Here is a 23,522-nt window from a genome sequence, read left to right as displayed (position 1 = left end):
TCTAACATGGGTAACGATTCGTCATTTGCTGCTGCGAAAGTCAAGTCCGTACTTGGTCGATAAAATAAATGCGCTGAGAAATAAAAGGGCATTTTAGAACACTTCTTTTACGTGTACAAATGACCAATAGTGCTAACACTGCTAACAGATATACTCTATTCGCTTATAAAAATGAAGAATGAAGATGTTGGTATAGCTACCTGGAGAAGACGCTCGAGCAGCAGTTCGACTAATTTCCTCATCATGGTCCGTGTTGATGACTTGTGGGATGATTAGTGACGGTTTGGCACTCGATGTTGGCTGAGATCTACTCGATCTGTTCGACCTCTGTGACCTATATGAACTTGTCGATGATTTCCGGGAGTTTGTGCTGAGCTTCCGCTCGGGCGCGTTCGCGATGGCTTCGAACAGTCCCTTGAGTTTGTTTGCACCGCCAGCTATTTGAAGACCCGGTTTAGGATCATCATCGTCATCGTCGCTATCATCGCTGTCATCGTCATCATCATCGTCATCATCAGACGATGAATCGTCGTTTAGCGTAAAGCTGTGTCGATTTGAGCCGATAGAGCCACCGATACTGCCGGGCGGAGCAAGCAAACCTCCACTTGTGCTGGTTTGATTAACCATGAAGTTCTTGACCTGGTCCAGAACGGCAGCAGGGCTATCTCCTAGTGTTTCAGGGATCTGAGGATGTTAACGGTTAGGCCATTGTACGTGACCAAGCAATAAGTACACAATTTAACACATTGATGTCCTAATACGGTAATGTCGATGGTAAACGTGATCACGACTCATAAATATACAAAACACCTATAAAATGATTGTACTTGCCCCCCCCCCCCCCCTCCCCGGTACTTACATCTCTCTGGTACATGTTCAGCCACTCCTTGTGAGCCTCGTTGATGAATCGAGTTTCTTGTTTATACTCATTAGGGATGTAAACTTTTCTCCTGAACTCCTGGAATATAAGGAGCTGTGGATACGTCAGGTTTTGTTGTCAAATAAATCTTTCAATATCATCAAATTACCATGCCATCACTTTTTAACTATAAAATATTTGAAACAGAATATAACACGAATTCATGCTTATGTACATGCTCACGGGCTGCCTTTTAGGCCAAGCTTGGTACAACCAGTGAATCCACTTTGAAGTGTCCAATTCCACAATCCTACATCAAGCGTCAAATCGACAACAAAGTCAACAGACTGAATCAGGAAACTTGGTTAACTGACGGTCCCAGACACACCAAACTGACACTCGGCCACAAGCATGCCAAAATCATCAAAAACCTCAACACTACACTCAGCAAAAACAGACAAGATTACAGAACTGCAGTTCACCTCATCACGGGTCACTGCGGCTTAAACAAACACCTTCACACCATTTGCAAATCAAACACCAGTGCTTGTCCTATGTGCGGCGACGGAGAGGAAACTGTCTCACACTTCCTTGGACAGTGTCCAGCTATTGCCCAAATAAGAGGTCAATATTTCCAGGACTACTACCTCTCTGTCAATGACATATTCGACAACCAACACATCACCACAATTGTCAATTTCGCAAACCGCACCAAACGCTTAATTGTGCCGGAAGAGCTGGATCAGACCGGGGTGACTTAAAGTATTAGCTCATATGCTGTCTCGTCTCGTTTTACTTTTCCAAACCCAGCTGGCATTTAAGCGTATCATTTTGACTCATATATCATCTTACACCATCCTCCACCAATCACTCTGATTTCACCGGCAACCTTCCCCAAGGTTGCCACACCCCAGAGGTAGGCAGAGCATCTCAATGCTATCCTCTCGTGGGCTATCTTGGCCCAGCCTCTCTTAAAAAAAAAAAAAAAAAAAAAACGGGCTGCCTCGGTTTTATTGAACCAACTCCGGGTTTCAATTATCAACATGCTAAAACAGAAAGGGTAAAGACCCTCCCGAAGATAGCATGCAGAATCAATGAACCTGTGCTTGTACCTGTTTCTTTACCTGCTGTTTAACAAGAGCTCCTTCTTCCAGCGCACCCTCGTCCTCCTCGTCAGTGTCGTCGTCCTTCATGACGTGGGTTGTTACCCTGTGAGCAAACCAAGATAGAAGGGGAGACACTTTTCCGAAAGTTTCGGCATTTTGTTGGATTTCTTCCTTTCTCAGCATCCATCGCTGCTTTTCTGCCTGCAATTATTGTACCGGTTATTAAACGTAAACGATTCACAATTCTCTTCACTTAGATTAGTAGAATAAAGTTTAATGATGGATAAACTTTGTTTGAAAAGGGTATCCAGGATCAAATATTATACAAAACGGACTGGTACTTAAAAGATTAGAGCAAATTAAAACCTCGCATAAGGCAGTATTCTAAATTGGACGCCTGTGAATCGATTAATTTATACCATTTTTTCCATATTTGTGACTGCTGAGTAAAATTTCAACAACGAACCTGGACACCATCAATTTCAGCCACCATAGCCCCGTTCGGTTTATCCTTGGTCATGATGAGGAAGGAGACCTGGCCGTGGATCAGGTTCTGTTTCTGATTTCTCTTCATCCTCCAATGTTTGTAAACGTGATAGTCGTTTGTGTGGGCGTGGAACGAAAACTCGCCCTCATCCAGCTCGTAATAATCCTCACATTTGACGTCGTCGCTGTTCCTTATTATCCCCCGTATTGGCTTACTCGGGCTCTTAAAGATCAGTTTGAAGTGCAGACTAGATTGATTGTCGTTGAGCTCCATCAGTATTTTACCCTGTGGTTGCTCGTTAAGATCCATGAACTCTGATTTTATGTAAAGCTTACAGTCTGGTTTATTGAGTTTCATACGCTCGTTGCTCTTTTCCGAATACAGTAGCTTCACCTCAATTCCCCTTGATTCACCGTCATGCCCATGGCCATGGTGCTTTTCCTTTGACTTGGCACCAGGGTAATCCTTGTCTAAAGAACGCTGGATATCATCAATTTCGTTAGAATCGATGTTAAAGATTTCACTTGTAATGATGCTCTGACGCCAGGATCCTTTCTTACTACGAGTCACCTCTAAAATGAGTTTACGATAAGGTTCGGGTTGAGAGGTACCGTTGGTGTTGAATATTGAACCAAGCCGAGATCTGCGACGTTCTGGTTTAGCAACGGCAGCAGCTACGGGGCAGGATGGCTCCGGGATTTTCCCTTCGTATACCTGAGGAGAGGAAGAGTTATTTCGGGTATATAAGACGACGTCATTTTATTGAAGTCCAACATGTCTTGAAATGAAATGAAATGAAATGAAATAATGTGCTTGTATACCGCCCATATGGTTAGCAACTGACACAAGTGCCAGGTACTAACCATGTCAGAGCGGTTCTAAAGGGTGAGGTGAAAATATCCAGCAACAAACAACTAAATCATCTCAAAAACAAATCTATTTAGGAAAAATTAAAACTTTAAATATATCATATAGTAATCATAGGAAGATTTATTGATATATACCACACTACGATTAACAATAAACCACCAAAAAAAAACTCTTCAAAAGTAACATAATTTACTTATAGGAATCAAAAGAAGGATTATTAATAAGTTAATACACATTGCACTAATAAATAATTCCATAAAAGTTACCCTTGATAACGAAGAAAGGATAATAACAATTTCAACAGTACAGTAGTTGAACAGTTGTAAGAAGCTATATTACTTACCTCAAAGCAAATACCAGGCTGTTCACCGAAGGTGTCATCAGATTGTCGACTGACCGCGTTGTACATTTCGATGGCAATGGCGATCATTAAATCGAGCAAGATCAGATCAATGGCAATGTAGAAGAGGATGAAGTATATGTAGGCCCACCACCCACTAGCCTTGTAGACTGAGTTCATCACAGAGTGCCAGTTACTAGTGGTGATCAGTTGCAGAAGGGTGATCAGACCACAACTAGGATCTATAAATCCCTGAGGAAGAACTCGCGTCAGTAAGTATTTCAGCAAATGTTTCAGTATTAGCTTATTAGAGTATTGGGTTATAAATAATCTTAATTTGGTAAAATTTATAACACTTTTTCATGTTTAATGGTAGCTGTAAAAGCAAAAATTAGCATCACGATTGATAACATTGAAAATATCTGATAACTATTATTACTATGTTTAAAAAATATTTAGTTCTGTCGTTTGTCTTGGAATTTGAATCGATATGATATGATAAATCTGGATTACGAAATAGCATGGAAACATAAAATGGATGAAAAAGCAACACACAATAGCATACACATTACACATGTAAGCAACAAAGCATTGAGCTGTGCAAAAGACGCGAACCCTCTCGCTCTACTGTTGAACACAAGGTCGGACGAAGGGCGAACATCTTGCAGCAATCGCCTCAGTCCAGTTCAGTATGAGGCAGGTTATAAATCTATCTAAATATAATCTATCCTTGAAGGCATCTATCAGTCAGATCCAATATACATATTCGTACAGTAGTACAATAACTTATTCTGTCTAGTAGTAGTACCATCAGTGGCCTTAACACTTTAACTATATATTATATACTGAGAACAGAGGTCAGTATGCTAACTTGGAAACCTAAACGAAGATATATAATGACTCCCTTTAATAATAATATGTTTCGTTTTTAGGTAGGAGTGTCATACCAGTTAGAGTACACTACAGCAGTCAGCTGGGCCTAGATTAGAATTTATTCTTCCATATTTTCTATCTATACTGTCCTCACATCGTTCACACAATGCAATTATTTGACCAACTAAAAGTTAGTCCCCTTCCTTGGTGAATATCTTTATTCTTTACTCTACTCTGTAGCTTGGCCAGGAAACGAGGCTAATTAACAAACCACACTGAAAAGCTGGCTGGCATGGGGCAAGCGGTCACGCGGCTTAAAAAGCGGCAACTGGCACTGGACTATAAAACTTGCGGTGCCTCCTTACCAGCTCGCAGCCGTAATGTTGAAAGTAATTTCTGGCCAGAGATTCGTTCGAGGATACCGCAAACAATTCTAAACCGATTATCAAGAATACGTAACAGATAACGAGAACAAAGAGCATTAGCATCAGTAGTACACACAGCACCTGTAAGGAGGAAAAGACAGATAAAATTAGAAAGTTAATGTCTTAACACCAGGGTAACAGTCCTGGTAACCGGCTCACTTACCAGTTCACATTCGTAATGCGCGAAATAGTTATCGTTGCCACCATCTGCTATGGCAAAGAGTTCGAGGCCTATTCCTAAGAAGACGTACATGATGATTAAAATGAAAAAGAACAGTTCAAAGAGAACCACCAGCACCTGAGGAAAGTGAGTAACGTTAGTTTTGTGTTAGTTTTCGGATTACAATATTATTTGGGAATCATTCCGATTCGAAAAAAAGAACAATTCAATTATATATGATTAACCGGAATTCTGCTTCTTGACAAGTTAAATGATTGTATTTAGGAAAAGAAAAGTGTAGCAAATTTGAGATAAGTACTTTGTACATGAAGACCAAATTTCCACTGACAGCCCGGAATTGTAGACACAATTTGAAAAGTATGAAGGATTCCCATGTTAGCCGGAAAAAATCATCAGCTTGAGGCATTGTGTGGTCAATAGCCCCCGAACTAGACTTCAACGAGGACAACCACCTGCAGGGGATTAATTAATAATTACACACTAATTATAACACTAATTACCGGTATTATAGTTAATACATAAACCTATCTTTATCGTGATGAGCCTTGACAGGGTAGTGAAGATGCTTTGAAATTTTAAACAATTTGCAATTATATCGCAGAAAGGCTTACGTTATCCAGTATCCAATCATAGCGATGAAAGCGGCTGATATACTCGTCACTTCCCACTTGTTTATCAACGGATGAAGAAAGCCCGTGCCACTTGCCATAATTCGCAACAGAACCTAGAAATTATTCAAGATTAGCTTAAAATGAATCTTCACATTTTCGTATCAAATCCAAACTGAGCACATTTTCAGTGCAGTGGGATATTTCCCGCTTTCAGCGCAGTTAATAAAAACTAAAGTCCCCATTATATACTGAAGAGCAAACAGGTAGAACTAAATACCAACCTCTGACAGAAGAACCAAGAGAAGAACTGTATTGATGGTAGTTCGGGCAATGATGTAGTTCTGAGGGACGTTGTTGTAGTGCACAACAGACAGGATTGTGTGGATGAAGGAGAAGAAGATGGATATCGTTTGCACGTTCACCGTCTTCGGAGTCATTAGCCCGAAGAAAGTGATAGGGAAGCCGTAACTCAATATCCGCCTGTAAGAAAAACCTTTAAGAGAAAGCGTCAATACAAAGGTTTACCATTTCACCACCTCATTACTTTACAAGAACGCGGTTTCAAGACTAAAAAATCAGAATTCTAGTTTTAGGGAAATCGAAACTCTATTTTAGGGAAAGTCCCGATATAAGAATAAACTGCTAAAACATCGGACAATCAAGTTCAAAAGGACTTCTAATTAGTAACATAAAACAACTTGAAGATTGCAGGCCGGCACGGCTACCAGTTGAGCAGCAGTAAAAAGCAAAAGAAAACATTAGGGCTGCTGCACCTGCCGTGTAACTCTGCAAACAATACATTTTCAAGACAATCACGCATAAACACAGGGTAACACAGTATTTACCGTGCAAATTGTCCTATCTCCGTGTTTTCTATAGCCGTGTCAGCGTCTTTTAGCGTATAGTGGAGTTTTAACGCTTCAGCAATGTTCAGGAAGTCTAACACATCCAGCTGCCCCTTTTGCTCCCAGTCCAGCATTTGAAACATGAAGTGAGATTGGAGTTTCGTGAAATCTTTCTTTAGCAGCAGTATAAGCTCGTTCCACGAGTGTTCCTTTATATAATAGTTCTCTGAAGCAAAATTCATATTATTGTGGCTCCAGCCTAGCGACGTGGCAATCCCTTGCCTTTTTCGCCTTGAAAATTCGGTGACAATCATTCACGAAATTTCAATTCTTGCCATTTTCTTCTTCAAACTTGACCGTACAAAGCGTGAATTTTGGGTCTATCATTGGAGGCATAAAGGAACAACGGCAATGATCATCGGATGGATATTTAACCAATTTTTTTTTTCAGCGGTAACTTACGGTCTTTGTCGATCCAAATGAAGGCTTTGGTTATCCCTAGCCTCTCCTTCCGTTTTTCCGAATCGTTGGTCTTCTTAAGATAAGACAGCCAAAACTCAACAATCACAGCCAGCAGAACAGAAAGTAACAGAAACATTCCAATGAATATGAACACGATGAAATATACTGAAATAAAGGTGTTTAGAAGGCTGTAAGATTGTTGATTGACATTTTCTTAAATTATTTACTAAAGACCCTGCATCTTGTTCCCTGAATAAAAGGAATATTATCTGTTATGGACTCTTTCGACCAGTTATCTATCAAAATAAAACGTACCTTTCATTTTCAGAAAAATTAAGAAATTGTTAAAATGTATACTTACGAAAATTTGCACTGTTAGCTTTGAACGCCGGCACTGAAATAATTTAATAGGTCACATCTTATTCGATTATATTAGTAATGATTGCAGATCATTTTAAAATTGAAATTTAATATAAGCTGTCATGCATGTCAGATAAAATAACATCGCGTGCGCGCGTCTTAGCTAGCTCATGTCAATTTGTTGGATAATACGGCGCGCCATCGCTGTGAGGGCTACCAGTAATGAAACGTGTATTAAAAGTGACAATTTTCAGTAGACCCTTTTTGTAACACTATAAATTCCAAAATTAAACGGCCTCAACAAATTACAGCTGCAATAAGCTACACGCACAATAAGTTGTGAGACTCCATATTATTGTTTCAGATAGAAATAAAAATAACTTACACATGACATCAGGATAGTTCTCAGTGGAGATAAGAACAACCAGTCGGACCATGCCTATCAGCGGATCACTAAAGCTGTTGTTGTAAGTTTCTGTTTCTCCCTCGACGTAAGGACCAGAAAATTTCTTTTTCGGCACAGAACATCCAGTCTGATATTCAATATCATTGATAGTGACGTTGTCTTCGCCAGTACAGAGGCAGAAAGGGAACTTGGACCGGTCCCAGCACGGTGTATTAACACAGTATTCCGGATCTGTCTCCAGCTTTTGTAATACTGATCCGTGGTCAGGGTCGATGCAGTTCTTTGTGAACATGTACGTCTTCCCGAAAAACGTCTGAAAATGCGTATGTGAATAGCTGTAGCTGGTGTAGGCAGGGCATGTGACGGCAGAGGAAATTCCAGGCCTCATAATAAGAGGTAATGTAGTCAGTACACAAAGCACAGTCCTGCTGACTGCTTGTTACCAAGTGGAGTGAAATTGTAATATTAGATCATGGCAGCCACTTGTTTTGGACTATTTTCAGGGTATTTACTGGTTTTGCGGCCTGTTTTAAATAACTTTACTTACTTCTAGTACATTCCACATATCTGTCAAATTGTTTTAAATTATTTGGAGAAGCCATGAAGTAATGACTGGGTTATGTCCGCTGTATTAGGCCATTACATATCACACATTGTTCCACCAAATCTATCTTTTCTTTGTGATGAAATTCTTTCTTTTAGAATTACAGGCCACATTGCGACAGATATCATCCAAAGAAAATGCCTTAAAATTAGGTACAACAATGTATTAAATACCATTCGCGAAACAAAAAGGATATTTTCAGGATTACCAACAAACAAAAGTCACTCACCACTCCAAGCCAGGCAAAGAACAGAACAAAGCAAATTATGACAAATGTAAGCTTTATCAGTTCATTCAACATGTCTGTAAGGGTTTCCAGGATTCGACGTAACTCTCGGTATCTTGTGAGGAGTAGCACAGGTCTGAATGGTCTGCTGAACCGCAACTGGGGGAAGGAGGTTAGTGTCAGTCTAAATATAGTATCAGTAGTTCAATTAAATCAGCTTTTATAGCAGCCAAAAAAGGCTTTGGTTTTACTTAAAGAAATAAGAGTAACAAGAGTAATACAAGTAATAAAAGGTTAACTCACTCCTTTCTGATCCATGGCGTAATATGTGCAGGTGAATATGATCCAGTCAATCGAAAACAATAAAATAAAAAATGTTGTAACCCTGAAATGGAGTTCATTTTAGTTTATATTGGAATAAGTACATTAAAGCACTGGATAGCAGCTAGATAGCATGCATGTATGTATAATGTATATATTAATAGAGTAAGTGCAAATACAACTTGTAATTCTAAGAAACGGCCAGACTATTTCCGAGTAAATAACTTACTTTGGCCTAGGATGGGATTTTACTTCATATTTCATATCAATAACATGATATGTATAATAACATGATATGTATAATAACATGTATGTATAAAGGTATAATATAAGTCTAAAGTAAATAGCCATATTTTCACGAATTTTGGTCCAAGTCTTATGGACAATTAATGGCAATCAACAAAAGTAAAAGTGTTATAACTCACTTGTGCCACTTCTTTGTAAAGTATACACTCGGCTTCATATAAGTAGCTTTCATAAATACATCAGTAACAAATATCTGAAAGTAATTAAATTGATTGTTACTAACACATTTCGATAGATGCACAAATTCCAAAAATCTAGCTACACATTTAACTGCCATAACGGTAAAGGCATGCACAAATTATTGTGTATCCATTGTCCTTATTAAATTAAACAGTCGCTATAGAATGCTAACAATGAATAAGGCGCCCAGGCCACTCACCATAATTAATAAAAATTCAACAAAAAGAGTCCAAGCTTCCCAGTCCTTGATAATGCTCTTGTTTTGGCAGATTTTGCTGTCACTTTTAAACTTGAACATCTCCTGATCACAAACGGTGATAGCGGCGGAGGAAGGTGGCTCGAAGAATATCAGGATAGCCAGGAAGACGATTGAGAGGTATATAAACCGAGCCCACCAATCGTGCGTTTGTATGAAAAAACACCTGAAAAAGTTAGTATAGGTGAGTACTGAGAAATTTGTTTAAATTTGTTTAAATATGTTTAAATTTGAGTATTCAGTGACTCAATACGAGGGCACAATGCCACGTTAACGGCGGCACCCCTCACAGAAATTAGAAAGCTTTGTTAGAACAAGTCGGCTGACGTTTACAATATAGCAATATGCCGAAGAGCGTGAAAGTCGGATTTTTAAATACAGAAACAACAATAATTTCACATTTCACAAATCTAAGAGAGAAAAAGCCATATTAACCCAACTTGACTTACAGCTGTATTTTCCGTGATTTTTCTGACATTTTACCCTTGCCGTTGGCAAGCCTGAAAATAGTTCAGTTTTAAATCATTTATCGTTTAACACACAATTCAATCATTTTCGCACCTCATCAAACACTGCCACACTGTAACCCTGTGTACACAGGTACTCACCGGAACAAAGGGTTTCGGGAGGGGCCAGGAATGTGACGAGTTAGACCGGCAGTTACGTAACATGTTACGTACCATGTTACAGTTACGCAACATGGCCGTAACTTGTATAGTTGTATCAGTGGTTGCGTAGGTTGTTTGTTTTCAAACAAAATAATGGTTGTGTGCAGAATGAATAATTTCAGTACTCAACAACCACATTCGGAGTGGTCTACTTAGATAGTGGCTATACAGTCTATAACATAGTGTTAATAGCTGTACTGAAGATCAAAATAAGTATGAGTACATAACACGAGAAGGATACTGGAGCTATACTATGGGAAGACGTCTTAATTAATTGTTTGTAAGCTCAGCCAGAAACAAATCATCGTAATTTGACGGGTTCGAGAAGATTAGTGGAAAGAGATTTACCATGATGTGTTGTTACTATTAGTAGTGTAGTAGTAGTGTTAGTTTTAGAACACGTGACAACTCAAATTAAAGGCAGCTCTGATGTGACAAATAATAAATGGTTCATCTTCAGAGTCTACAAGCTCAAAATCTACACTAAAGTCTACACTAAACTCTAAAGTCTACACTAAAGTCTACGCTACAGTCTACAATAAAGTATACACTAAAGTATACACTAAAGTCTACACTACAGTCTACAATAAAGTCTACACTAAAGTCTACACTAAAGAGTAAAGTCTACACTAAAGTCTACACTAAAGTCTACACTAAAGTCTACACTAAAATCTACACTAAAGTCTACACTAAAGTCTACAATAAAGTCTACACTAAAGTCTACACTAAAGTCTACACTAACGTCTACACTAAAGTCTACACTAAAGTCTACACTAAACTCTACACTAAAGTCTACACTAAAGTCTACACTACAGTTTACACTAAAGAGTAATGTTGACTAACCTGCCGTCCCTGGCATCCTCAACATAACAAGCTGCCTTGCTGATGTGGTTTGGTACTGTTATGTTCTCATCAGTGATGTGGCGATTATTTTGGTTCTTTTCGATCTCTTTCGATAGTTCAATGTACCCTGGAATTTTGGTTAGAATTAGATTTACAATAATACAATATAAATATGTAGTTTACAGTTATAGTCGATCAATCCAATGTTGACTTAGCTTGACTGATTTTAATCAAGCAACAGCTATAGTTAGTACTACTCTTCTAGTCTACTTAATGATATAGTTACTAATCTTCTAGTCTACTTAATGATATAGTTACTACTCTTCTAGTCTACTTAATGATATAGTTACTAATCTTCTAGTCTACTTAATGTTATAGTTACTAATCTTCTAGTCTACTTAATGTTATAGTTAATAGTCAGCTTGTCTACTGAAAATGTACTCATTAATTAATAACTCTTATTTAGTGACCTTTAGTTTAATAGTGTTCATAATATGTTTACATATTTTTAGCACGGATAGTACTTAGAGGTAAATACGTCAATGCTAATGTAAATTTTCGTTTTCATGATGCTATATCGATAAACAATAGATATACATAAGTGATCGAGATCTAATATAGATGTGGTCAATGGTGTATTAATATGCATCGTATAACATTATCTAAAAGAATTGGTTTACATCGCCAACTTTTAACATAAATCAGTCTCAGAATACAGGGGGGGGGCAAAAGTCAGTATATAATATACATACGTTGGCCTCTATAGCTCAGTCACTGAATTAATTCTTTCTGGCATGACTTACCATCACCACTCATTCGAGGAATATATCAAATTAAAGAATATCCATGTTCATTTTTTCGAATCAAGGTTCATTTTCGCACTTGATGTGAACTTAGAACCGAAGTCCGAAACCATACTCATAGAATAAACAATTGCTCTATTCTTTCTGTGCTCTTGTCTCTTGCTATACTCTTGCTATACTCTTGCTATACTCTTGCCATACTGTTCGCACCACAAACTTGTCATGTACACGCTGTGTAAGTTAGTACATACCGCTGAACACCTTCACAGCACCGTGTGTACACAAATTAGCACACTCCTTCTGAACTTGGTGGCCACACGTTTAATAAAACGGAGCCGTCTGGCTTGTATTAAATAAGGTGGGGGAGTTTGCTCAAAATTAAAGTAAATAAAAACTACAAATTATAAGCTATACATGTACATCCTCAATGTGGTGAAAAATATTCACATGGAGTCGAGGGGTTGGGATTCAAAAAGATTAGTGTTGAGGTAATAATTTATAACAGCTGTGAATGTTGCTGAACGCGAAGTCACGAACAAGATAAAGAACAGCTTAGAGTAAATATCAAAGACTTGGGTACCAGTGGGGAGATGAGTCATAACTTTTAGACACGTGACAGTGGTAAGCCAATCAATTCAATGGATCATATTCTGTACGTGGACAAACAAACATGACTTACTTTCCCGCCAGTATTAAAGTCTCTTCAATGATTATCGTTTCGTTTTTTTAATAATTGTGTATGAATGGTATTGGGAATATTTATGAATATCATTGGAATTATTTTAATTATGTTAAATGAGCCGTGTTAATGTTAACTGTCAGCTATCCGGCAAAAAACTGAGGAATTTCATAAGTTCATTTCACGAACTTTCATCTCATAACCATGGTAAGTAACTATTCCTAGATAAATATATGCAACTAACTTGTTACATTTTTAAGGCGTTTCACTGATAACACAACAATTAAGCAAATACGTTATTAGTTTGATAATAACCACAACACAAAGGACACGGCGTTTTAAAACTTAACATGATATTAGGACTTCACATCTTACATTCCCCTACATTGACATCAACATATTCTATTAAACGTACGTGACCATAACTGAGCTCGCATACACCGCTCGTACTTAGCGGACCTGTCTATCATATTACGTGGGTACGTACAACAATATCTCAATTAAACTCTCGCAGTGCCCGAGAACGGGCCGGTAAATTAAGAAGTGGTTTTTAACATGGCCCCCTTGCTCACCACCCCATACCAAACATACCAAACATTAGCTCACTTTTACTTAACAATGCCATAGACTAACTTAACGTGTACATACCCCCAATAACTACATAATATAATGACATATTATAATTAGATAATTATCAAAACATATAATTGGATAATTGAAGACTTTACCTTTTGTTGGTTTTCGATTGAAGAAGTGTTCCATAACACAGGGTCATGTTCTCTAACTAAGCTATCGCATCAGCCACAACACATTTTCATAGGGTGCTAAGAAAGTAAAATGGTTAGTAATAATCAGCCACAACACATTTTCATAGGGTGCTAAGAAAGTAAAATGGTTAGTAATAATCAGCCACAACACATTTTCATAGGGTGCTAAGAGGAAAGATAACATCAGTTATAAAATAAATATAATGAACCCACATTCAAATGACGGCAGATAATTTGCGAGGAAATTTTGGATTTCGGAGGAAATTCGGAGCCAAAGACCTTTTTTTTAAGAAGACCTGACCTTTGTTTTTACACGAATACACGATTTACACGGTTTGAAAATGTAACGAAGGAAAGTCAAAAATAATTAGCTTCCCTCATATTAACAATGCAGTTGATGATACTATGATAGAGCTTACGGTAGGACTAGGGGAAGCAATAGCTCACCACTGGGAGATAAAATAATACCTGTATCGCGAAATTTTACTAGTCGAGGTAAAAAACATACGACCTGATAGATAGAGGTGAGAAAGCAATGAATGAATGCAATAAACTGGAGGCAACAGAAGAAAATTTGTAGGGCGAAAACATTAATCTCACGATCTGCGAGGAAATTTAAAACTTTCTGGATGTGGGATAATGAACATGGAACAATGAACACAATACCAAAATACTTTCACAGGGTGTTACGGGGGAACTAACACATTTACAAGATAGCATCTGATTTTAGATAATATTATCATTATATTATATGTGAAGCAATGACAGTTCGAATAAATGTAAACCTATTTGGTTCATGCACTGGGATCATGATCAGCTATGAATAATTAATCAACTCAAATTTTAAAATATATCATAAGTATGTAGTTCGATTTGACTATAATTTTGAATAATATATTAATCAAATTGTCAATATGAACAACTCCTTAGTCTTTGTTTCATTATTCAGGCAAAATTATTGAGTAGAGGTGATCAGGTGACCATTCGTGCATTTATTGAATAGTGAAAAGAAGTTTGTTGTGTCTTGTAATTCATTATCTAAAATAGAGAGATGCACAGACTGGCACTAATATTTATATTTATGACAATGAATAGCGACTATTGTTAGAAAGGACGACTATTGAGCTATTGTTAAGGAGAGGAAGTCTGTATTTCAATATTTCTATACGGATGATCACAAAGAAACAAATAAGAAGCTGGCTAAAGGCGGCTGTCAATTGAAAAACAATTAGAAAACTTGAAAGAGATAGATGAGAAACTGAGAATTTTAGACTAGGATTTTAGGCTGGAGATTTTCACATTTTATTCTATGGGCAATTTGGACTGTTTCGTAGTAAGATATGGAATGGAAGCGTCAACATCGATCAGAATTATATTATTCGAAATCGGCGGTTTAATTACTTAACTAGAGCTGGTATAGGTTGTTAACAATATCCCGTCAAAATAGGGGGATTTGCTTGGGCTGTATAACTATAGGCCCCATGTAGCCTCCAGGCTCGACAAACCCCGACATATCCCGACATACCCCAACAAACCCCGACGTGTCGAGATATGTCGTATCATGTCGGGCCCACCGGCTACATGAGGCCTTCTTGTGTAGTGTTTTTCCACGTAAAGCTTGATGACTCCTTCTCAGCTTTTTGTTGGGAGACTCAAAAAAAAAAAAAAAAAAAAGCCTCCAGGCTCGACAAACCCCGACACACCCCGACAAACCCCGACAAACCCCGACAAACCCTGACAAACCCCGACAAACCCCGACGTGTCGAGATATGTCGTATCATGTCGGGCCCACCGGCTACATGGGGCCTCTGTATTTAAGTCAAGGCTCCTACCTACAGTTTGAACAACATACTAGTTAAGATGAGGACCAAGTAAACGTTCACAAGCTGGCCACTAATAGTACAGAACAGGTAAGTACATAGCTAGGTACTGTACAGATGGAATAGTAATACGAACCCACAGATTTACCGTTAATTAGAAAATAAGCTCCCTTTATCAACTCCAGGCTACCTTAATAACGTGCATGTTTTGTAAGGCTACACAGGTACTGGCGAGTGCACTTCGTAGCTCGTTATCCAATCAAACAATTAACTTTAATTGGGTATCCACACACAAGTCACACACGTTGGTGACCTCCAGGGCCGAGCCCTACACCCACCACTGTCTAGATGGTAACACGGTGTTCGTTATTAACAACACCTGCTTTTACTTTGTGTGAGATTGTAATGGTAGCTCACAGAGAGGCGCATGTAAGTATAAAGGTAGCTCAGGGAGAAAACTGCTCCTTCACAATATACTGCTCCTTCATAATATATTGCTCCTTTATAATATACTGCTCTTTTATAATATACTGCTCCTTAATAATATACTGCTCCTTCATGATATACTGCTCCTTCACAATATAATGCTCCTTCATGATATACTGCTCCTTCACGATATACTGCTCCTTCATAATATATTGATCCTTTATGAAATACTGCTCCTTCATAATATACTGCTCCTTCATAATATACGGCCCCTTCACAATATACCGCTCCTTCACGATATACTGCTCCTTCATAATATACTGCTCCTTCATAATATACTGCTCCTTCATAATACAAACTGCTTAGTGCTTCTTCATAATACAAACTGCTCAGTGCTCCTTGACTCAGCTCCCACCTCGCTCACAGACTGGAGGGTCCTGGCAGAGCTGTTTAATTAAAACGTTTTCTCCGAATGTTTATCAGTGTGTAAATGTACAGAGCTATGAGAGCAGCCTCAGTATGTGCTGTAGAAGTGATTTGATGATTAAAAATGTTACTACAATGAGCTCACACCGATACGTGTACTACATTTGTCGCATACTCTACAAGTATTGTATACTACACATACTATACTAGTTAGTGCAAAATTCAGTTTACTGCATAGTTCATAATATACTGCATACTTCATTTACTGCATACTTCATTTAATAATTCTACATACTGCATATTATATAATCTAATGCTCATACTCCAGCCGCTATAAACGTCATAAAATAAAATTATATTTTTCCTTAATTTTAATACTGCATTCGGCATACTAGATATTGAGCATTTTGCATGTAATACTCCTTATTGCATGCTAAATGCTAAATACCAAATACCACGTAGGTCTAGATTATTAAAACAAGACCAGGCAGATTTCAGAACGAATATCTCGCACGTAGTAGCACTAAGTAACACTATACAACGGCCGCGAAAAGTTGGCCGCTAAAAGCTAGAAATTTGGAGGACTTTTTACTAATTTACAAATTAATAAAGTCTCCGCAAATCAAGAGTTTGATACTCTGATTAGATACAGGGTGGCCCAGAAGTAACTGCCCACACGCAACCCTTTCATAACGCAAGTAATTCGTGTCAGAATAATAAAAGGAGAAAAGCCCTTTTAAGGATTTTATCTGATTAAAATCGCAGTATTGAACTGGTAGCTGGAATAACGAGACTTCAATACCTTGTAACCTTAAAGTTCATAAAGACATATTACTAACAAATATTTAAGCATATTCTCAGCCAGTACTTTGCGTTTTAAATTGATTCGAACCCACCCATCGCATTTGGAGACTACCAGTGAATGGTTTATTTCAAAACTGATTATGCTTTATTAAATACTTACCTAGAATACTTAGGATACGTCTTGTAGAGTTACTATTGGAGAGTTTCGTAGTTTCTCTACTGGAATATTGAATACCTTACTCGGGATTATTATAACCGGGATAAAGTGGTGGGTTTTGGAAGATTCCGCCATATTTATCCCGGTCAAAAATTTTACCAGTCATAAAAAAACCCGCCGACTCAGATTATGGGGTTCCAAGGGGGTGGTGATCATCATATTTTACCTGAAGTCTCATATGTGCTAGAGAAGACTTTTGAAGCAGTGGATGGAGTGCTGTAACTTTATTGGCGGTTGCTACCATAATTTCGTTATAAAAATCACAATTTGGTTATAGAAATCAGATTTCAGGGTGGACCGTGATTCTCACTTTTCTTGCCCATGAAGTGAGTAAACTGTGCCACTATTTCATGGTCCACGGTGGATTGATTACTGGAGCAGTTGAAGATGCAAAGCCAAGACGTTCCCCAATACCAAGCGGTGGGCAGGAAATTAAGCTCCGGCTGACCTTCAGAGCAGTAGCCCCATTAGCGGACAAAATGAAAGTCTTGTTAAGACAACAATACAACTTCGAATTTGACGGTCAGCAGCAGGGGGAAATCAATAATGATAATGGAGGGGACATTAGCGATAATGAGAATGAGAATACGCTTTAATGAAGATTTGACTTATTATTGCTATAGATTTATTTTCCTTTAAATACTAGACGTGTCTTTTTTTCTATTTCTGAGTAATATCAGTAACTGTAAATTGAAATAACTTCTTTAACAAGTAACAAAAACAGAAATTTCGGTTGAAAATTTGTTGACCTCTGAAAAAAACTTGAAAGGTCGGCCACCGGTAAATACATGACCGGGATAATTTGGCGGGTTTTGGGAAATTCCGCCATATTTTTCCCGGTTATTAATTTTCCCAGTCATAAATTAACCCGCTATAATATTCCCGAGTAAGGTAGTTGGAACTTATCGCTGTCGAAAACCTTAAAATCTGGGTTTGCAGCTACAAATTAGTTACCTCAAGATGACGATACGTATCGCTATATTAAAAGGGTGTTTTCGCTTATTATATGTTTGATGCACGTACAATTCGCTATAATATAACCAGAAAATGTTTACAACATCATTACTCTGCTATCTGAGTTTGCGTATGAAAATTTCTATAATATGTAATAGAAACATTACGCAAACATAATATGTAAGTTTTATTTAGAGTAGTTTTCGGATTGAGAAAGTTGCAGATGATAGACTTGTCCATCTCCAGTGAAAAAACTCTTGACATTCTTGATTTAGTAACTACGCAGGTCTTATACACTACTACTACTACTAACCTAAAACGTTCTTTCTTAATTTGATTTGTCCAACTTACAGGTCTACAGTCCTACAAATACAAGCAACAATTTCCACTTCAACCTATGACACAGCATAATCCACCTGCTCCACACACTATTATACACAATACTCTTATCGGCAGTAACACACCTCTTACTAATAAATCACTGGACACCAACGTTTGTGTGGTCATTTCACACAAACGGAACGTCACGGTACGTCACGGTACGTCGTGAAAAAGGAGGTCTCGTGACGTGATCCCAGAGAGAGAGAGAGAGAGAGAGAGAGAGAGAGAGAGAGAGAGAGAGAGAAAGAGAGAGAGAGCTCAGAGCTGGTAATGAGGAGAGCGGAAATGATATCGATCTGCTTGCTTGATGAATGAATAGCAACGCATACTGCCATCATATTATGTACTCACAGCAATATAAGTCACATTAAAATACACACAGTGGTACAACATAACGACCATGTAGTTATAACGTTACTGTGCTTATATATTGTCAGGCACATGTTGGTGGAACAATGTCTAGAGATTATGCACTACCTATAATATATACTATACACTATACTACCAATAATAACTGTACATTAAATACACGTTCACGCGGAAATGCCTTGCTGTCAGTACTCATTATGTAACGTTAACTTTTAACAGAGAGGATAACGAGTTTATCAAAAAAGTACTGAAACACTGTAGTTAAAATATCTAGCATTGCAATCTGGAAGATTTTCAGAGTAATTTCATTGAGCATCGGTTGACACAGTACCCCCCCCCCCCACACAGCAGAGTAGTCGAGAGTGCTGTACATGGAATCACCAGAATTCACAACTACACTTAAGCACAAAACAATAGTCGTATTGGGGGGCAGCTGATAAAACGAAATAAAGATCCCATGTTGAGTGAGAAATTAAGAGGATACAAAGGGAACGACTGTTAACGTACGGAGAACAAAAGGAGGCTCCCAGATAATCTGGAATGATGGATAGGCTGTGCTTATTGTGGTGGCCTTTAGCTACAGACTCACGACTTGACGGTATCACAATATATTGCAAGAGACAACGAGGACGGGGCAATTGGTGGAGGGATGGGCGAAGGCACGGACGGATGGACGGATGTTTGTACGGAGGGGAAGGGAGGAAGGGATGAAGGGAGGAAGGGAGGAAGAGTGAAAGGGAGGAAGAGTGAAAGGGAGAAAGGGAGGAAGGAAGGAAGGAAGGGAGGAAGGGGGGAAGGGAGGAAGGAAGGAAGGAAGGAAGGAAGGAAGGAAGGAAGGAAGGAAGGAAGGAAGGAAGGAAGGAAGGAAGGAAGGAAGGAAGGAAGGAAGGAAGGAAGGAAGGAAGGAAGGAAGGAAGGAAGGAAGGAAGGGAGGAAGGAAGGGAGGAAGGGAGGAAGGGAGGAAGGGAGGAAGGGAGGAAGGGAGGAAGGGAGGAAGGGAGGAAGGGAGGAAGGGAGGAAGGGAGGAAGGGAGGAAGGGAGGAAGGGAGGAAGGGAGGAAGGGAGGAAGGGAGGAAGGGAGGAAGGGAGGAAGGGAGGGAGGAAGGGAGGAAGGGAGGAAGGGAGGAAGGGAGGAAGGGAGGAAGGGAGGAAGGGAGAAAGGGAGAAAGGGAGGAAGGAATGTGAGGACGGGGTACAAGATGTAAAAGGGATACAAGGAGTACAAGGTACAGAGTAAGTAAGTGTTTTACAAAGTGTCACGTTCCCGACAATACAGAACAACAATAAACCCACAGCTGAAAGTGTCCCTCGTGTGGCACCAGGCGCCTTTGTGAAATTACACAGTACACTTTACAAACGCACTGGAATTCACCAGCAAACAGTGGCAACAAAGGCGGCTATGTGTACAATGCGTTCTGGACATTGTTATACAAATGTGACTTCTAAGGTGAGTTTTCTATGTGTAAACTGTAAATAGCAATTAGATTTCTACTACATCGGATAGTACATTGTAATTAAAATCACCAAAAGTACAGGTGTTAAATTAGTTGAGAGTACAGAACAGAACCCGGTGTTGTGCGTGCAGTTCCAGTGCACTGTGGTTACTGCAGTGGTTACTGCAAATACTACTGATCTGCAGGTTACCAATTAACTGAGAAATGCCAACTATGCTAATACTAATACTAATTGAAAGAGCTCCATACAAATTTTTCTGGGTATGGTTTAGACAAAGGGGGGCGTCTTTTTGAATTTCTTTGTATTACCAGTGAAGTGTGTTGATAATGGCATAATTACATGAGCCTGGAAGCCTGGGACTCCTGTCACGTGTAGTGTGGGTTAATAGGCGGCCAAGCTTTGAGTCAAATCAAGCAACTACCGGTTAATCAAAGTTAGAAATTAACGAATAAATTACATAAAAATGTGTCTGGAAGCCCAATATAATTCTCGAAAGTAGGAAATAGGAGTTTAAAAACGTCGGTTACAACATTGTTACCAGCAGCATAACGCGTTAACAATCAAATCTCTAAGAAACTCAACTAAAATAGTCAAAAAATATAATAAAACCATAAATAAGTTAAAAGGATTTACCTAGAAGTTACCGGACTTCAGGAAGCTGTATCAGACGTAACTGATTCGCCTAATATTTCTGATGATACCATAGAATTATTGAGCTCGGCTTCAGTATTAGCATTCTCTAAATTATTCTCTTTTGTGTTATGAGAATACCTACAACTATCCCCTAAATCACACTGATTCATCTCAAACCTTTTGCAGCTGAACAGTTTCAGATCATGAAGTGGCTCCTTTTTAGGTGTTTTCCTTGCTTTAGCACCTGAATCGCCACCAGGTGAGTCAGGTTTTCTTTTACCAGCCCTGGCCTTGGGGCCCCAGTGAGGTTCAGGGTTAGGAGGGAACCTCAGCACATCGGGGTCCTGTTTAGCCAGGGGATGAAGAGTAAAATCTACAGCTAAAGTGGGCTGTTTGCGGAGTAATATGCCAGCCACTGTGTCAGGCTCCCTCAGTTTAGCGCCGTTATCTAGTGCCCAACGTCTCATAACATCCCAAACCACAGAGGGTGGTGCGTTAGTCTTGATAGACTTGGGGCACACATGTGACAGGGAAACCCGATACCCAGCATTGAGGATAGCAGAACGGAAAATGGCGAGCGGGGGACATGTACAGTGAATTGTTTTACTTAAGGTACTGAGCTCGTAAAACAGCGGAATATCCGGCAGCTCCTCTTCAGCCAGTGTCAGCATGCCTGTCATTCTTTTTATAGTTCCCAGGTACTTGCCCTCGCCTGCCAGGTGCTCCTTCATCTGGCCCAGGAACTCAGTATCGTGTATCGGATCAGACCAGATGGGTCCCCCGATGTAGAAGTTTCTCCCGCACTCCTCACAGTTAGGGCTGACAGGAGGACCCCGCCCCGGAGCCACTTGTTGTGTCCCGGGAGTGTGTACTCCCACTTTCTGGAGGTGGAAGGCGTGGCAACCCACACAGTCATATACGTAACTACGTCTGGAGCTTGTCTTCTGAACCTCCCCTAGTGACTGGAACACCTGCACGAACACCCTCACGTAGAAGTCAGCCTTGTAACTAAACAGAGGCTTTATATACCTGCCGTGTCTGTTAGCATGGCTATCAACACATGATAACAAAAGTCTCAGAGCAAACTCGTGACAGTAGACTCTCTTCAGGGGCATTCCCCCGTACTTGCCGTAACATGCCTGGATGTGGTTACCGGCGAGCACCGCTAGATCTGTAGCAGTGACACAGAGCAAACCACCAGACCTCACTGCCTGCACGGCCGTGTCTAGGAACATGGCCGGGGTCCCGTACGGATCAAGGTCAACTACATCGAACTCGTTCTTATTGGTACACATGAGGACACACGCGTCAGCTGTGGAGGCGGTTATGTTCTGACATTCATTGTGAGCGATGTTACGTTTCATGGCTATGACTGCCTCTGGTGACACGTCGTTGCAGGTGATACGACCAGCTAGGGAGCCCAGTTCTTTACTGAAACGAACACTTCTTAGTCCTGTTGCTCCCAGAGCTTCTAGCACTTTCAGTCCTGGTGCTTTTGTGTTGTTATCGTTATCGTTCAGTTGCCTGGCACGTTTTAGGATCTTACGGTCATTTGCGTGGACATGTTTACCAAAGGTAGTGAGGGCAGTGACTGTGAAATCTCTGTTCAGTTCCTGGACTTTGTTGTAGAATACTTCGTTTTGTGTGGTAAACAAAATCTCCGCTTTCCCTTCACTGATCTTTACTGGTCCACTCTCTGACTCTGTCATTGTGCCCCTAACGAAATGTTCAGGTTAGAATGGTTAGAAACAAATCTTGGTAAGAATGTAAGAATTCCGTTTAAACTAGATTTACCAGTTCTTACATTGTAAGAACTGTTAAATCTAGTTACGAAACAATAATAGTAACCATCCACTTTTATAACATAATATTCAAAAACATTGTTGAAGGAGGCCATTGTACAATATTAGGTAATGTTGAGAACATACCACCAGGGTGTGAATACTGTACACTGCTGTTCAGTGTTACGTACTCAAGGGGCTCTACCATTCCCTTTCCAGAACACCCTTTAGTATATACTAGCAGGAACCCGTCTTACCCTAAAGTGGTGTCAAGACTCGAGAGACTAAAATAATTATTACCTATTTAATTCGCGTTTTTGACACCACTTGAGAGTCCAAATTTTGGGCACTAAAATTATTATTCCTTGGCCAATTTTTTATTTTTTCATGCTGATTCGAAGGCCATTAAAGCATTTGACCCAGTCAAAAAAGTTTCAGTTGTATATCTTTTACGGTTTTTGCGGAAAGTCGCGTTAAAGTTGATGCCGTGGTGTCAGTAAAATGGCACGGATATATACACATATATATATCGTCTCGCTTTATATATAGTAAGATAATATAATTTATATATGTAGTATAACATAATATATGGAGTGAATAACTCTTCTGATTTATCATAATTCAACAAGAGTTGACACCAAAGAATTTCAGTTATGTACTGGAGTAGCTAGATATATAAAGTTTTAAACACAATGTTTACCTGTCCGACACACAATGGACACTGTTTCGAGAGTATGCAGTAGGACACACACACACGCACACACGCACACACACTTTC

General features: G+C 39.3%; 3 protein-coding genes across 7 annotated transcripts in view; 1 reads left to right on the top strand and 2 right to left on the bottom strand.

The window, feature by feature from the left end:
• Positions 1–23,522, bottom strand: part of LOC134811113 (uncharacterized) — a 114,085-nt gene that overhangs the window by 2,397 nt on the left and 88,166 nt on the right. The window contains exons 2-21 of one of the 4 annotated variants that reach the window (XM_063817843.1): positions 13,440–13,537; positions 11,230–11,356; positions 10,168–10,218; positions 9,662–9,884; positions 9,402–9,475; positions 8,959–9,040; positions 8,659–8,814; positions 7,805–8,138; positions 7,421–7,453; positions 7,060–7,224; positions 6,598–6,823; positions 6,034–6,232; positions 5,753–5,865; positions 5,440–5,593; positions 5,124–5,258; positions 3,666–3,914; positions 2,432–3,166; positions 1,972–2,166; positions 860–973; positions 201–684 (exon numbers count right to left, since the gene is read on the bottom strand). In XM_063817843.1, the coding sequence (XP_063673913.1) occupies positions 201–684; positions 860–973; positions 1,972–2,166; positions 2,432–3,166; positions 3,666–3,914; positions 5,124–5,258; positions 5,440–5,593; positions 5,753–5,865; positions 6,034–6,232; positions 6,598–6,823; positions 7,060–7,224; positions 7,421–7,453; positions 7,805–8,138; positions 8,659–8,814; positions 8,959–9,040; positions 9,402–9,475; positions 9,662–9,884; positions 10,168–10,218; positions 11,230–11,356; positions 13,440–13,473 (3,883 nt within the window). In that variant the 5' untranslated portion in view covers positions 13,474–13,537. The remainder of the gene's footprint in view (positions 1–200; positions 685–859; positions 974–1,971; positions 2,167–2,431; positions 3,167–3,665; positions 3,915–5,123; positions 5,259–5,439; positions 5,594–5,752; positions 5,866–6,033; positions 6,233–6,597; positions 6,824–7,059; positions 7,225–7,420; positions 7,454–7,804; positions 8,139–8,658; positions 8,815–8,958; positions 9,041–9,401; positions 9,476–9,661; positions 9,885–10,167; positions 10,219–11,229; positions 11,357–13,439; positions 13,538–23,522) is intronic. The other 3 variants (XM_063817845.1, XM_063817844.1, XM_063817846.1) reach the window with 3 other exon arrangements.
• Positions 1–23,522, top strand: part of LOC134811116 (putative malate dehydrogenase 1B) — a 102,930-nt gene that overhangs the window by 34,088 nt on the left and 45,320 nt on the right. The window lies entirely within an intron of this gene.
• LOC134811223 (tRNA (guanine(26)-N(2))-dimethyltransferase-like) overlaps positions 20,755–23,522 on the bottom strand; it is a 14,642-nt gene continuing 11,874 nt past the window's right edge. For both annotated transcript variants that reach the window (XM_063817991.1, XM_063817990.1), the window contains exon 3: positions 20,755–22,679. In XM_063817991.1, coding sequence (XP_063674061.1) covers positions 20,981–22,679 — 1,699 coding nt within the window. In that variant the 3' untranslated portion in view covers positions 20,755–20,980. The remainder of the gene's footprint in view (positions 22,680–23,522) is intronic.

The sequence above is a fragment of the Bolinopsis microptera genome, chromosome 2 (genome assembly GCF_026151205.1).
Source record: "Bolinopsis microptera isolate Bmic1 chromosome 2, MBARI_Bmic_1.0, whole genome shotgun sequence".
Lineage (NCBI taxonomy): Eukaryota > Metazoa > Ctenophora > Tentaculata > Lobata > Bolinopsidae > Bolinopsis > Bolinopsis microptera.
The sequence above is the reverse complement of the archived record's forward strand: the minus strand, read 5'-3'. Positions and strand labels throughout refer to the sequence as shown.